This window comes from Eleginops maclovinus, chromosome 3 (genome assembly GCF_036324505.1).
Source record: "Eleginops maclovinus isolate JMC-PN-2008 ecotype Puerto Natales chromosome 3, JC_Emac_rtc_rv5, whole genome shotgun sequence".
Classification (NCBI taxonomy): Eukaryota; Metazoa; Chordata; class Actinopteri; order Perciformes; family Eleginopidae; genus Eleginops; species Eleginops maclovinus.
The window spans coordinates 19,683,431-19,697,909 of record NC_086351.1 but is presented as its reverse complement, the minus strand read 5'-3'; the positions used below and the strand labels follow the sequence as shown (position 1 = coordinate 19,697,909).

Genomic DNA, 14,479 nt, shown 5'->3' with positions numbered 1-14,479 from the left:
GACCTCTGTAGACCCACCCAGGTGGCTACTTGACCACATGTGACGTTTACAGTGAGCAATCATTTACTGTAGACCAGGGCTCGCAAAGCCATGGACATCTGAAAATTCCCACAAATTGGCTAAATTACCCCAGCGCATCACTTCAGACTAATTTTCTTCAAGCTCCATCCAAGTGAAAACAGTGGTACTGTCGGATGGAATAAAAGACCCCTGTTGTTTATTTAACAGACTGAGTCATATAACAAAATACAGACCACATGGAACCTATGACACAATCTGATTAATGGGTTTATAATCACCTTTGTGAATGCGGTCAGATATGGGGGCATGAGGAAGAGGTAGGTCGGTGGAAGACTCGTCACTAGTCGTCTGTGGAAATTAGTGCTACAGAGTCATGGACATCTAATGTCTTTGGTTAGAGAACACATTTGTCTGCATACTGTATTAAAGTTGGACTTATAGTTATTTTAAATGCCTTTGTACTTGACTTGATGACAGATAATCTGGATTTGGGACAAGGCTGTGGATGTGTTTTTACTTCCAAGTAGAAAAAAATTCAGTCTTAATCATGTTGAATAAAAATAGGGTATGACAAACCACAGGAGTCGAGCATATATCCATATGTCTCAATAATCTCAGCACCAGTATTTATTTGGCTTTGCTCTGATTCAGATATCAAGGAAGTGCAAATGGAGTGGTAAAACTATGGCTGCCGTTCATCTCCAGTTCCAACCGTCCTATTTTCCTCTTCAGCTCCGCATAGTGTCTCTAGCAGCTGTCTTGACCTGTGAGCTCGTCACACATGCTACTCATCAGTGAGTTAGGCCGAGGTCAGGAGCTTCTTGAAGTCTTGGCATCCCAAGGGACCACTTCATCTATGCGGTGATCTCACCGGCAGACCCCGCTCTGCTTGTTATATTTTACTTATGGTGTCACCAGAGGTAATTATCCATAGCCACACATGCTACCAGTTACTTGTGTATTGACTCGTGAGAGCACTATAGTGGACCATGAGGTACAAATCTGAGATGCCAGAGCGTTAAATTGCATGACGTTCTCATATGATTTAATAAAACGCAGGCAGCAGCGGTACAAAGCCATGTCGCCTGTCACTTATGCCTCAGTAGACTCTTTTGGATATCTTGGTGACCTCCAAACATTGCCTCAGCCGCCACGTGGCTATAAGGAGGCCCACAAGTCAGGCAGAAGGGAGGAGGGGTCTTTATCCCTTCACTCGTCTTGCGGTAGCACACGATGATGGTGGCGTCCGCACTCAAAGTAGTAGTTACCTCATGGAGGAGAGGAAGTGATTAATGAGGTCAGATAGTCCTCTTGGTGACGCTGGTCTTCCCAGCAGCCAGGAAAAGTCGGTCTAGTCCCCCCTGGGCGACCTCCCCCAATTCCTTTACCATATGTGCTCCTCTGACCCTTTCCCTAAGACCCCCTTTTGCTTCTGCTTAAATCCTGCGAAGTGCACACCACAAGCATAGTGCAAAACTTACTTCTTGATTTAATTTTTAAAGGGGGAATAATATGGTGAAATATAGAGATAGTGTCATAAACGTAAAGTGTTGGTTGAGGTCAGGGGCTTCACACAGACACACACACCTGTGATTTCAGCTCTGTATTTGTGTCAGCCTGTGAGGTTGGCCCAGAGCACAGCTAATTTTCACCAGATGAGCTTTTCTAGTGGCAACTGCAGCCTGTCTGGCACACGTACTGTATATTTATTCTGAGATAATCTAAACCGAAGTTGAATCAAGGCTTGATTCACAGCTTTTTCAGGGTGCCAACTTCTGCCACTGTGTCAGCTAGATACATTTACACCTCCCACCACAAGCCTCTGCTGCACGGGCCATTTCTGATAGCCGAGGCTCAAGTAAAACATTGCGGGTATGGCAGCTGATGCATTAATTGTGTAATTGTTTGCAGCTGTATTGTCTGGGTCAGTTGTGATGATGTGGAGGGGTGTCGAGCTAAAAAGGGAGAGCAGGGTGCATCCCAGCCACTTTCCACCATTCATCTCCCCCTTCCTTTGGACCGTTACAGATCCATCATCTGCATCGAAAATGTCATCCCTTAATTTGATTTTCTTCTGTCAGTTGTGATAAATGTCACAGGTTGTTTTTCTTTGGATAAACATATATTTGCATAACACATTTAATCCCTACATTTCTTTAGTGATAGTGACAGTCTTAATGCTGCCTGCACCTGGTCTCAATAGTTCAAACAAAGGATTTCAACATGTGACTGGCTGGTAAATTAGATGTGTCTGGCCTTGCTAAAAATTGAGTGTGAATACATTCTACAGGCCTGCAGGCCTCTTATTCCTCCACAGTGATTTCATCACTGCCTGGAGAAATGTCATGACTCGTAGAGGTCCACGTGGCGGCGAGCATTTGGGAGAAGAGAAGCAGAATACGACTGGAAGCAGCAGAGGGGAGGTGGGTTAGGGGGGAGCTGAAGCAGGCGAGGAGAAGTACAACTGCAGATTCTGGCTTTTTCCCATTATCACGCTCCCTCTCTCTGTCAAGTGCTGACAGTCACACAGCCAGTCTTTGCTGTATCCAATTAAATGTACACTCATCCAAGTTGTCTCTCTTTCCAGACTTTACTCCATCACCCTCCCACCCTGCTAATGTCTCCAGTGCCTCATATTGAATGCATAAGGCAACATATGCAGTCCTTTAATGCTTCGCATTTCCATAGCTCTGAAGGCTGCTCCTTTTGAAAGGCCACCAAACTGTTTAAAGTTTTTGTTAAACTGAGCACTTTAGTGTTATGTCATTGAGGGCATAGTTTCAAGTACTATCCCATGTCTAGACCAGTGATGGTCCAAATTCCATATAAAAAGGATGGCTATGTTGCTACCATAGGAAATATCATCCAAACCTCCCAAGTATTTGAGTAACATGACGCTTGAAAGACTGCTGTGCCCCCCAATGGCATGACTACCCACCAGTGTCTTACTTCATAAATCTGTGGGCTGTCTGGTTATCACCTCAGACAAAGTGAAAATGATACACATTTCGCTCCATTTTTTCCACTTGCCATTAACTGGTAATTAGTGGTAGCCCAATACCAGAGCTAGGGAAGCCCTGCATATGGAGTGACCACAATTTAAGAGTGGCATAAATACCCCTTTGGGCAACAAATAACAGCCCCGGCTAAGCTCTTACAGCACTACAGGGTACACCAAGCCTTCTGAATATCAAACAAGAGGCGGCGGTGGATTTAATGAGCAATTAGCAGCTACAGTATAGAACGCTGTAGATCAGGGCCTTAAGTTTGAGACATTACGCAGCCACCGGATCCCAAGGTGAAACCGCACATGCGAAAGACCCGAGCACATGTCTGCCAAGGTCTTTCATGTCGTCGTGGCGGAAACATACTGCAAAGTTGATGTGCATTACATACAGTTGCAGAGGAAGGGAGATGGGTATTAAGTCACGCACACGTTAATAGGGATGATGGCCACATCCTGCTGAAATTACACCATGTCTGTTGCTGCTTTAGACTTAATGAGAGACTGAGTGTGTGTATGCGTGAGGGGGAAAGCCCTATAGGCCAGTCATTATCCTATATGAACTAGCCATATGCAGGAGTGTGCTGCGCGCCTCGCGATATGTTTAATACTCCACAGGTGTTGCTGTCTGCTGCCACTAAAAGTCTGGTGGATGTCTATATGTTTCCTGACTGAAGTTGAATCCTGACAGCTTTGCAACATATTAAACTGAACCCATATTTTGGATCAGAGCGAGGTCATGTTCTAGGTCACTATATTCTCAGTGAACGTAATACAGCACAATTCCACCATTTTCCCCACCATTCTTCTCTGGAAAACCCATCAATCAATGTCCTGGTGATATTCAGAGTAGGTACGCCAGGTTGTTGTTTTTTTCCTAAGCATGGCTTTGAAAATCATCCTGTTGACGTTCGGCATAGCTGTGGTAAAAGAGGGGAGAGTCTGGAACAATACGAGAGGAGCCAACGGAGTACCCTAGATCCCCTTAATAGCGCTGTGGTCTGCTGCAGTAAATAAAGTGGAAAAGCAGCCGTGGGGGTCACAAAGTAGGGAAAGAGGGGTTTAAAAGGCTGTGGATGCGGAAGAAGGGAGTTGAAGGACAAAGTGCAAGACCTGAATAAATGGCTGAGATTTGGAAAGCGCAAAGAGTCGTGCAAGCAGGAGAGGGGTAATGAGTCGAGGTAACCCTATAATCTAGGTTTTCATCGGTGTGTGGCTGGAGAGCACACACTCCATTCTACAACCCACCCACCCCACAATGAGAGTGTGGGTATAGCATTGCATATGGTGTGGTTGATCTGCTTCAGTTTAGGATGATGTCAGACCTCAACGATGCTAAACTTGCATGTACGTTTGTCAAGAAAACACCTCTGCTCGTTACTGAAAAACAAGACAACAGTAATTGAGCAGCATCTTGGTTTGATTATTTGTCTCTCTGGGGAACAGTAGAAACAGTGTATCCCTTCATGTTTTTCAACCTTCTGTTTTTCATCGCTTGTTGCTTTCCAACACACATGTCACCATCACTCATGGCGCACATGTCTGATCATCCATGAGCTTAAAAAAAAAAAAACTGAGCCATGGATGACTGGGCTTTAACCAAGGGAGGCCTGCTGGCGTAGACTTTGGGAAATGGTTGAAGGATGAACGGTTCACAAGAAATGACATCCTCGGGCCCCCCAGGGAGAGAAGAAAGCACCAGTTTATGGAAAGGGGAGGTGGTGTCCGATGGGTGCTGTGATTCTGATTCCTATTCATGAACACCCCCCCCTCCCACCCCAGCCAACCTTGGTGCCACCCATGCCCTAATCAGCAGGATACAGAACATCTCCAGGGAAAGCAAAGCCAAGCCCCAGCTGCCTGGTGACTCCCTCTGCCCCTTCCCTCTCTTTCTCTCTACCCTCTCCAGTCTTGAGCACAAACACACCACACAGACACTTCCTTAGCTGCTTCCTTACACCCGTGTCCCAGTGTCATTATTGACTTATTCTCCTTGACTGCACCTAACCCATCCAGCGCCTGCCACTCATTACCACAGGGCACTGGGGACTATAGCGTGCTCTATCCTCCAAGACAACACCATTTTACTGCAGTGCAACCATGAAATTATCTAGGCATTACCCGGAGGAGCTGTATAGAACGTAAATGTCTAAACCATTTGGACCAGACATCAAACTGACTTTATCCTGCCAGCTTCCTGATAAAAAAAGTCTGCGTAATGTGTGTTTGAGCTCATGTGTGAATAGAATCGCTCATTGCCGGAAGCATTTACGGCCAATGAGTGGACTTGTTTCTATATGGCTGAAAGAAAACAAAAATACAAGGGTGAAGAAAATCGGTCATTTACACAAAGAAACCAATAAAAATGATACTTAAGAGAAAACAAGATTCAGGGACTTCTTTCACCAATATCATCAGACAAAAGGAAGGAGAGACTGTTTTTTGATCAAATTGTAAACCCATCACATGAGAGCAGTGTAATAGGCATTGTATCTTGCCTCCTACACACTCTATGAAAACACATCTGACACAAACAATCTTTTGCTGTGTGTTACAAGTGTGAAAGGGAAACTCCAGACAATTTGGCATCTAAATCTCTGGAATAATAGAGTTAAATTGAGAAAGCTTGAGTTTTTTGGGGCGAAGCCGTTTAAGAGAGCAAGGGAGAAAACTACACAGTCAGATTATTGATTTGTTCTCCATAACTTTATGAAAAACGTCCTAGAGATAAAATACATGTGTCTTTCTACATTTAACTCTCTAGTATTTACAAATTGCGTAATCCTTGTATCCTTTATCTCTCGACCAACTGCAATGTTTCCAGTGGTTTCCTCTGTTAGGAAACCCTCAAGACTCCAATTGACTGCATATGCAGACACATATATCACTCTTCACTAAAAAGTAAGAGTAAAGCATGAGTTATGCAAGCAGTGGGAGGTGTTTCGATAAAGCAGCTGTCGTAATATTTTCTCGATGACTACTACTTAAGACTAATGGCTCGACATACACAGTAAGACTTGGAAACATCATCGCAAAGAAATGGTGCCTCTGTAGTTTGAAATAAACAACCCAAGTCATCGATCTAAATCAGTACAACACTGTGTATGCAAAGAGACACAAGACGCTTACTCATGACTTTTTACAGTGAGTCAGAAAGTGGTATAAACTAAATTAAGACCAGCTTCACCTGCAACAGCTGTGCATGCAGGCCTAGTCTGTTCAACCTCATGGGGATGTGGGAGGTTAAAATGTTGAATCATTTGAATGTGCATATAAAACGGTTTATAAAGAAGGAGAAGAAAATAGCTGTATTTACAGAGAAAACCAGAAGTTAGACAGGCCTTTTTCATAATGCCACGTTGGCCAACAGCTGTCAAGTGTGTTTGACATTGCACATACCAAGATGTGCTGACAACATCTATTGAAAAAACAACATTTCATGCTAAGAGGTATTTGACAAGAATGGACCACCAACCTGAAACTGTCACTTCACAAAGATTCTTAGGGTGCAATGTTCACCTAATGCTGTTTATTTGGATTTGACGACAATAAAAATCCCAATTGATGCCAACATTTAAGACACACACCACTAAATCCGCACCTTGAGTAAACTTAACCAATATGTCAACGTATTATGATAACAGTGTAGCAGAAAAGGAGCTCTGTATGCTCTTTAGGTGCTCGCCAAGCACAATAGTGAGAGGCGATGGTCCTGCTCTATACTAATTGAGTCAGCACGCACTGCTGCTAGTCAGGGAGACCTTTTTTGCAACAGTAGATTGACTCCTGGCTTCAGAGGAGCAGTAATAACACAGCGTACACGCACACACACAAACACATGGACAGTAGTTTGTATAAAAAACAGCAAGAGATTGGAAAGAGAGAGAGAAAGACAGATCAGGAAAACAAAAACACAACTTCAGATTGTTGTTAGACCATTATCATTCATCTGTCACTCTGCACTGTTACCTCCTGTGCTCTAATGACATTAACACTAAGCTAACCTTGTTGTGTGAAACTTGTGAATCATTAAAAAAAAAAGTTGCTGGCTAACACTGGCTGTTTGTGACATACCTGTACTACAGGGTGGCTACCACACAACGCCTTCACTGCCCCTCGGCTCCCCTCAGTCTCGTAGTGGGCCCTGTGGTGGGACTTTGGCTGCACTTCGATCTGAAGGTTGTATGGGCTGGAGCACGACGGAAGCTGCCAGTCAAGAGATGGCAGAGATGGGCTGCAATAAAACAACACATTAGTAAATTAACCTTTGTATAACACATTTGCCGTTCTGTAGTCATTTCTTCATAAAAGCCAGGGAATGTGATATGAGAACAATAAGATTTCTCTTTCTCCAATGGCTTATCACTGGCATCAACAAGTTCTACACTTGCTTTAAATTAGCTCCATATAGAGAAACTATAGTGTTATCCAACGCGCTTGATCTTCCTCCATTTCATCATGGTCTATAATCTAATCAATTTAATTAAATTGTTGACCTGCATAATTCCATAATCCCTGGTAATAATTGGTGGTCCTCTTTTTAATGAAAATAAATGAGGGACAATTGGACCCGGTTAGAGAGCATGTGTGTTTTATATAATGGTGTAACAGATGGAAACAGATACAGGGATTTCCGAATTTGACAGATTGATAACTTTTAGGACCCAAAAGCAAATCTCACCCAATCTGGCAATCAGCCTGTCCTTTGATACAATTATTATCCAACTGTATAATTCTAACGCACAGCATAATTAGTATTAAAGACAATGGAGTTATACGATGGAATAAGGTCAGCAGCACACCCTGCCTTGGAGCATATCTCTTTCTCAGAGCTACAGCTGGCCTCGCTTACCATCATTGTTCTCGAGATTGAGATTCAGAGCTTCCCATGTGAACACCGTGGTGATATCTAAACGAAAACAAACATGTGCAAGACAATATTTCGCTATGCCGGATGCCTGGTAAACGCAAACCCTTGACCTGATGGGTGGCTCAACTGAAAACAATCTCTGGCATCTTTGTGGAACTTGCGGGCTGTTTGTTGACCCAAAACGAACTGATTTCCCCCCACGGGCTTTATCTTCCCAGTCAGTGCATGACATCAGGTTAGCTACACAGAAAGAGATGGGCTGATGGCGCGACGGACCACAGCAGCAAGCCGCCTGATTAACCCGCAGACTGCTTCCGCTTCAGTAAAGCCTGTCACCATTACTTCCTGTTGCTCACTATCTTAATCAAACACTTGATTTCCGACAGGAGAGTGTGTTATTAGCTCAGGAAAAATGCCACAATTGAAAATGAAGAAACTTGTTTTTCTCAAAAGTCGAAATCAAGGATAAAGTTGAGTGTATGTGTGTATTTCTGTGATATGTGTCTATGCATCCTTGTTTTTGTGAGGGTTACCCTGTGAAATATGATTTCTCAAATAGTTTTATACTTCAAAGACAACGTCTTGTAGAAGTGAAAAGTATTCCATTTTTGGATTTCTGCATTTAGATATGGCCTTTGAAGATTAAAAAACTGAAACAGAAATATTGTGCTTGCAAAAAAGAATCAATATTTAATAAAATGAAAAAGACAACAATGGTACAAACTGGTGGTATTATTGGGCAAATTGCTTTTTCTTTCCACTGTCCGAAAAATATCTAAGCATTCCAAGGCGAATATTAGAATCCATATACTGTATGTGTTTAAATAAGTACTGTTAACACCTGTGTTTGCTTCCTTGTGTTCCCAAGGTAATGTAAAGACTTCTTGGATGGTTTGATACTGTTACATTTTTTACAGAACTAATGCTGGAGCAAATCCACCTACCTGAGGTATGGTTTGGGTTTAGACCAGGAATATGGATGCTGGGGCACATCAAGGAACCCCCCACAGTAGTTCTCCTTCTTGAGGGCCATCCGAGAAGGGTAGTCCTCATGGCAGAGCTCCCGATCAAGACTCAGCAAATCGGCACCAGGTTCTACCTTCAAACCCATAGAGTGGTCCAGCATGGTCTTCCGTGTCTTGATTGGGATTCCCTCCCCAAGGTCTACCACTCCATCTGTGGTTAGAGCATTGATGGCAGCAACAATGGCGGAGTTGGTGTACTGGTTGGTGTTGGCGAGCCAGTTCTCATCCGTTACGCTGACCCTTGGGGAGCCATGTGGGGACGGGAGGGGCGACTGGTTGGGTGAGCAGGACATCTGACGGTAGGTGGTACCATTGAAGCTGTACTTTCTCTTCCCCATGCCGCCACCGTTGACTCCATTGCCTCCAATGCAGGCAGGGGAGTTTGGCCTGGAGCCTCGAGGTTGTGCCGGCCAGCCTTCCTCAGCAACCGCTCCTATTTGAGGGGAGGTGGATGGAGAATGGTGAGGGGAAGCTACAGGACCGTTGGCGTGTGGGCAAGACATGAGTGTAGTCGAGCCTTTGGGAGACACGCAGGGGGACTGCCAAGGCGAGTTCTGTGGGGAGTTGTCATAGTTGTAGAAGCCGGACTCGTAAGAGGACGCATCTGAGTTGCAGCTACGTGAAGAAATGCTACTAGCCGGGCTGAGGCAGCTGGGATCGCGGTAGCCATCGGCGTTCGGCAGCGTCAGCGTCACAATGGAGTTGACGCCTCGTTTGATGATGTGGTCCTCACTGTTGCTCTCTTCTACCTCATCCTCAGGATAATGGCTGTAGGCAGTGATCTCAATTCGGGGGCTTTCCAAAGCCGGGGCACCATTGGGTCTCAGGCCGTGGGGCAGGTAGTAGCCTGATGCTGCATGGTTATCATTTTGGAGGCTGTAACCTGTCTGATGGCAAGAGGAAACTGAGATGACTGGACTGGTCTGTAAGGTGTGGTACTGGGTAGCCAGACATGGGTTTCCCATGCCCAATGGAAGGGACAAGCTGACATTTGGTGTGTAGCTGTATGCATCTGGAAGAAAAAAAAAAGGGTACATGGTAAGTTTTTTAAGTATAATATTGAAAAACATACCACAGGAAATGCTCACAACCATTATATTAAGGTTGAAAAGAACTCTGATTGCATTTGAGAACAATACACCTACACAAATCTAACCAATACGTCCCGCAGTAAATGACTGCCTCCCTTCTCTATAAACATCTGGAGAAGCTTAGCAATCATCTCAAAGCAGTTACTGTATGTGGTTGCTGTGTAGTTGCAAGTTGCACAGCCACTCTGTTTGTTTGATCAGTTCATCCAAGGCTCTATTTGGCACTCCCTGCCGTCATATGTACTCTACAAGAATTTCTCTAGCAGCGCTGATGGATGCTTTATTTGATTGATTGCATCACTCACTGAGTGAATTAGGCCCTCCCCTGTGGAAAACTGACAGCACTCTCGCATCGCTCTGAGCTTGTGATTAAGTCAAGGAGAGTTTGCTGCAACATTACACACAGATGCGCCATGGTACACAAACAAGCAAAGGGCACATACAACAAGCAAGCGTACAAGGAGAACACTGACTGAATGATATACAAACTCAGTCAATGGAGCCAGCAGGTATGATTCTTCAGTTAGCCTGGCTAATGCGTCAATGGTTGTAAAACTCATGACTGCTTTTTAAGTGATAATGTCAATGAGGGTAAAAGTGGTATAACAAAGAATTACACTCATTCGGAAACCCGGTGAAGGGCATTCCCCTTGATGCAGAGTGCTATATTTTGTACACCACAATGCTGTGCATCACATGAAATAACACATCTGTCACACACCAGATAATATGTGGCAGTCTAAAATTAGTTTATGAGAGTCTATTTTCAGATGTGACAATACGATGAGCACTCAATTCAATGTGCTCACTAAGTTCAGTAAAACTTATGACACATTTTAATATTATTATTCACAAAAAAGCCTTCAGAACAAAATAAATACATTCTTATTAGACTATTTGTGTTTTGTTTTGTCGTCTTTCACAGCCCTTTAAAACATAAAGACACTGCCTTCTGAAGAATCTTTGACTCAGTACACAGGACTACTCTCGCACTGTGCATTTTACAGGATATGCAATAAAGAAAAAAACACCCTCCAGTGAATGTACCCACCTCTCTCAGGTTTGTTCTGGACACCTAGGCTGTACTCAAACGCAGAGCTTAAATCAAACTCCTGCTCTTCAAGCTGGAAACTCATCTCCACCCCAGTAATTATACGCTAAATTTCATAAAAACAAGCGTATGTCTTCAGTTTAGTTTCCTCTGGTGCACCCTCTTCTAGTGATGAACAGATGATAATCTCCTGCCCACTCCACCCAGTGTGACACACGTCCTTACTTCAGGCCTGACTGACTCTGCTCAGAGTTGCAGCTGTTATTCTCTTTTTTCCTTTTCAAATGTGTGCTTGATCAGTGTGCTCAACAACACACTTGACTTCTTTTACCACCCACTCAAACACACGGGGACTTTCACTTTTGTGTGCTACTGCATGACCTTGTAACTTTTTTTTTCTTTTCAGGTCACACGTCTGCTGCTGAACTAACAAAATCGTAACATATCATACTATGTGGGTTGAAACAAATAAAAGAACAATTAAGAAAATGACTCACTTTTGCATTCAAGTTATAGCCACTACAATTGTTTGCAGCACATTCCAAATGTGGTGCGAGCAGAGTTAATTTGAAAACACTGACTATCACACAGATTATAGCATGCTCTTTCTGTGCTCCACAATTTTTCTATCACGATCAAAACACTCTCTCCCCACAAATCAAACCAGCGTGACTAAAGGGTGGATGGGCTTATCCAAAGGAATTGTGGTCTAAGGACTGGATCTCAGACTGACGGGACCTCAGGGAGAGATAGGTCGTCGCCCACAGGAGTCATCTGCATCTCACCCTGCAGCCACTTATCACACACATGGCTGACTGTGGGTAAAACACTGGTAAGGTATGTCTGTTGCATTTGTATGTCTATTAGTTCATGAATATGTGATACATATTAGTATCCCACACACACACACACACACACACACACACACACACACACACACACACACACACACACACACACACACACACACACACACACACACACACACACACACACACACACACACACACACACACACACACACACACACACACACACAGCTGTTACCAATTATAAGGGCTTAGGACTCGGGGACAGAAATGAATAATAATAATACAGCCCGCACCAGTTCGTCTAAAACCTCAAAAAACTAAATTAAATGACCAAAATCCACAGAAAGCCAGTTACATCAGCATTGGAAGACTGTGTGTATTATGACAAGACAAACTATCAATGACTTATGATGGGCCTAATCTAATTTTGCTACTATAAATACTAAATAAAAAAACATGCCTTTTGTTTTTATGGTAAACCAATGCTGAATCATCATGCAAACTAAAGCCAAACAAGACACATCATTTAAAGCAAGATGTGTCGGTCGGACTGTTGACCCTTTTAACCTGCAGAGTATTTAAGAAGTAAGCCCTTATTTTTTATTTAAACTTATATCAAGAGGAGTGCAGGTGACAGCAGCAGTGTTACCCACTTCAGTGTTGATTGCACATGATGACAACCACCTGCACTGACAGCTGGAGACACCTAATGGTGTGGATGGGTGCATGCCACTCTACTGTTAGTGAGTGTTAATTGGATCCTGATGCATGCAGAGCAAAGATCAAGCACTATCTGGTGAATGTTTTAAACAAACAACTCACAAGAGCATCATCAAATATGTTTCCTCATAATTAATAGTTTTAACTTGGAATAAAAGTAATAAAGTGAAAAAATTACAAATGAGATGTCAGTGAGTTGCTCAAGTTTATAACAACATATGTACAGGTGGGTTTATTTAATACATCGGGGGGAAAAATACAGTTCACAGCTCGTTTTCATTGTAGTATTAGCTGAGTTTACACAATTTATCCACACTTGACAATAGTGCATACAGTCCCTTTAGATTCACATCATAACTGCATCATCTGATGTAAACACATCCCAAAACGCTTCCACGACAGCAACATCATATTTGAACGCTGGTTAAAACATGACGTAGGATTTCAATCAAATCAAACAAAAATATTTACCTTCTTCTGCAGACTTCATATCGGCGGCGAGAGAGGTGAGAAAGTGGAGTCCCCGCTCCTTACCGGCTGCTCCGAAACTGAACTTGGGATTGACGCTCCGGCAGAAGGTATCCTGCATTCAACAAGCGATGAACAACTTTTCTCGAGACTGTAATGATGTTTCAGGCGTTATATCACTTCACACACCGAGAAAAAAAAGCATAATTCGCAGCGAGTTTGAAGCAAAGAGAGTGTGGGCTACAACTTGGAACCACAACGCGTTGCACTGCGCACCAGATGAGAGGGGAGAAATCTAGGACCGGTGCAGGTATAGGGCTGCGAGGGTTAGGTGAGTTTGACTCGCTTCAGCCCAAAGGAGGTTTTTCAAGAGTCTCCCCAGGTCGATGACGCAGAGCGGTTTGTCAGAGGGGCCGGCTCCGGTGCTTTTAAATGAGGAAAACACCTCCCGTCAGTGCGCCGCCCATCCAGGGATGACGCGACCCGGCTCCTTCAACCTCCCGTACCGCCTGATGATGTCTTCTACCCTGGGATCCCATCGGTGGAAGTGTGTGTGTGTGTGTGTGTGTGTGTGTGTGTGTGTGTGTGTGTGTGTGTGTGTGTGTGTGTGTGTGTGTGTGTGTGTGTGTGTGTGTGTGTGTGTGTGTGTGTGTGTGTGTGTGTGTGTGTGTGTGTACATAATTGTAGATCAATTATATGTATTTTGCTATAGACCAAGTTATTTTGTATATTGCATTTTCATGCAGTAATCTATACACCAACAATACAAAGACTTGTAGATTGTACCTGAATACAATTTAAAGTTATGTGTACCTTACCTGAGTATTTTTCTTTCATCCTGTACCTTATAGTTCTGCTACATTATGGAAGCCAATAGTGCACTTTTTACTCCTAAAGATTAATCTGACAGTTTTAGCTAAATTAAGATAGATAATACTCACGACAAATCAAAAATAAATAAATGTTGACATAACTATAGGCTAATACAGTATATCCAGCAGCAATACACTGCTGCTGGATATACTGTATTAACCTTAAAGGTAATACAATTAGCTCCAACTTTACCAGCTGTGACGAAGCAATTAACACAGCAATAATCATAAGTAAGTGTTAATACGAAGCCGTATAAACAATTTGAACCCGTGTCATTCACACGGGGCCAAGCCCCAATATATAGGACAACAGCTCTACAAACTATCTTAACTATGGGGACCCAGTCCTTGGACATTTTTAAGTATTTCTGCACACCACTTGTTTCATTTGGATCAGATAAATTGTACATATTATATAATTGTAAAGTTCTTTAAATGTATTTTAATTTCCTTTATCTATGTTTCTTGATTAGTGTACATATGTGCAAATAATCCAACACCAAATCAGATTTATTGATTTAAAAACATTACTCAGTCTGTATTCT

General features: G+C 43.2%; 1 protein-coding gene across 2 annotated transcripts in view; it reads right to left on the bottom strand.

Annotated features, from left to right (window-relative positions):
- The window catches only part of LOC134861319 (nuclear factor of activated T-cells, cytoplasmic 1-like), a 59,240-nt gene extending 45,794 nt beyond the window's left edge, over positions 1-13,446 (bottom strand). Inside the window, exons 1-3 of one of the 2 annotated variants that reach the window (XM_063878424.1) lie at positions 13,066-13,446; positions 8,840-9,932; positions 7,100-7,259 (exon numbers count right to left, since the gene is read on the bottom strand). In XM_063878424.1, the coding sequence (XP_063734494.1) occupies positions 7,100-7,259; positions 8,840-9,932; positions 13,066-13,183 (1,371 nt within the window). In that variant the 5' untranslated portion in view covers positions 13,184-13,446. Of the gene's footprint in view, positions 1-7,099; positions 7,260-8,839; positions 9,933-11,062; positions 11,302-13,065 lie in introns of those variants that run through there. The other variant, XM_063878425.1, reaches the window with a different exon arrangement.
- Between the last annotated feature and the right edge of the window lie 1,033 nt (positions 13,447-14,479).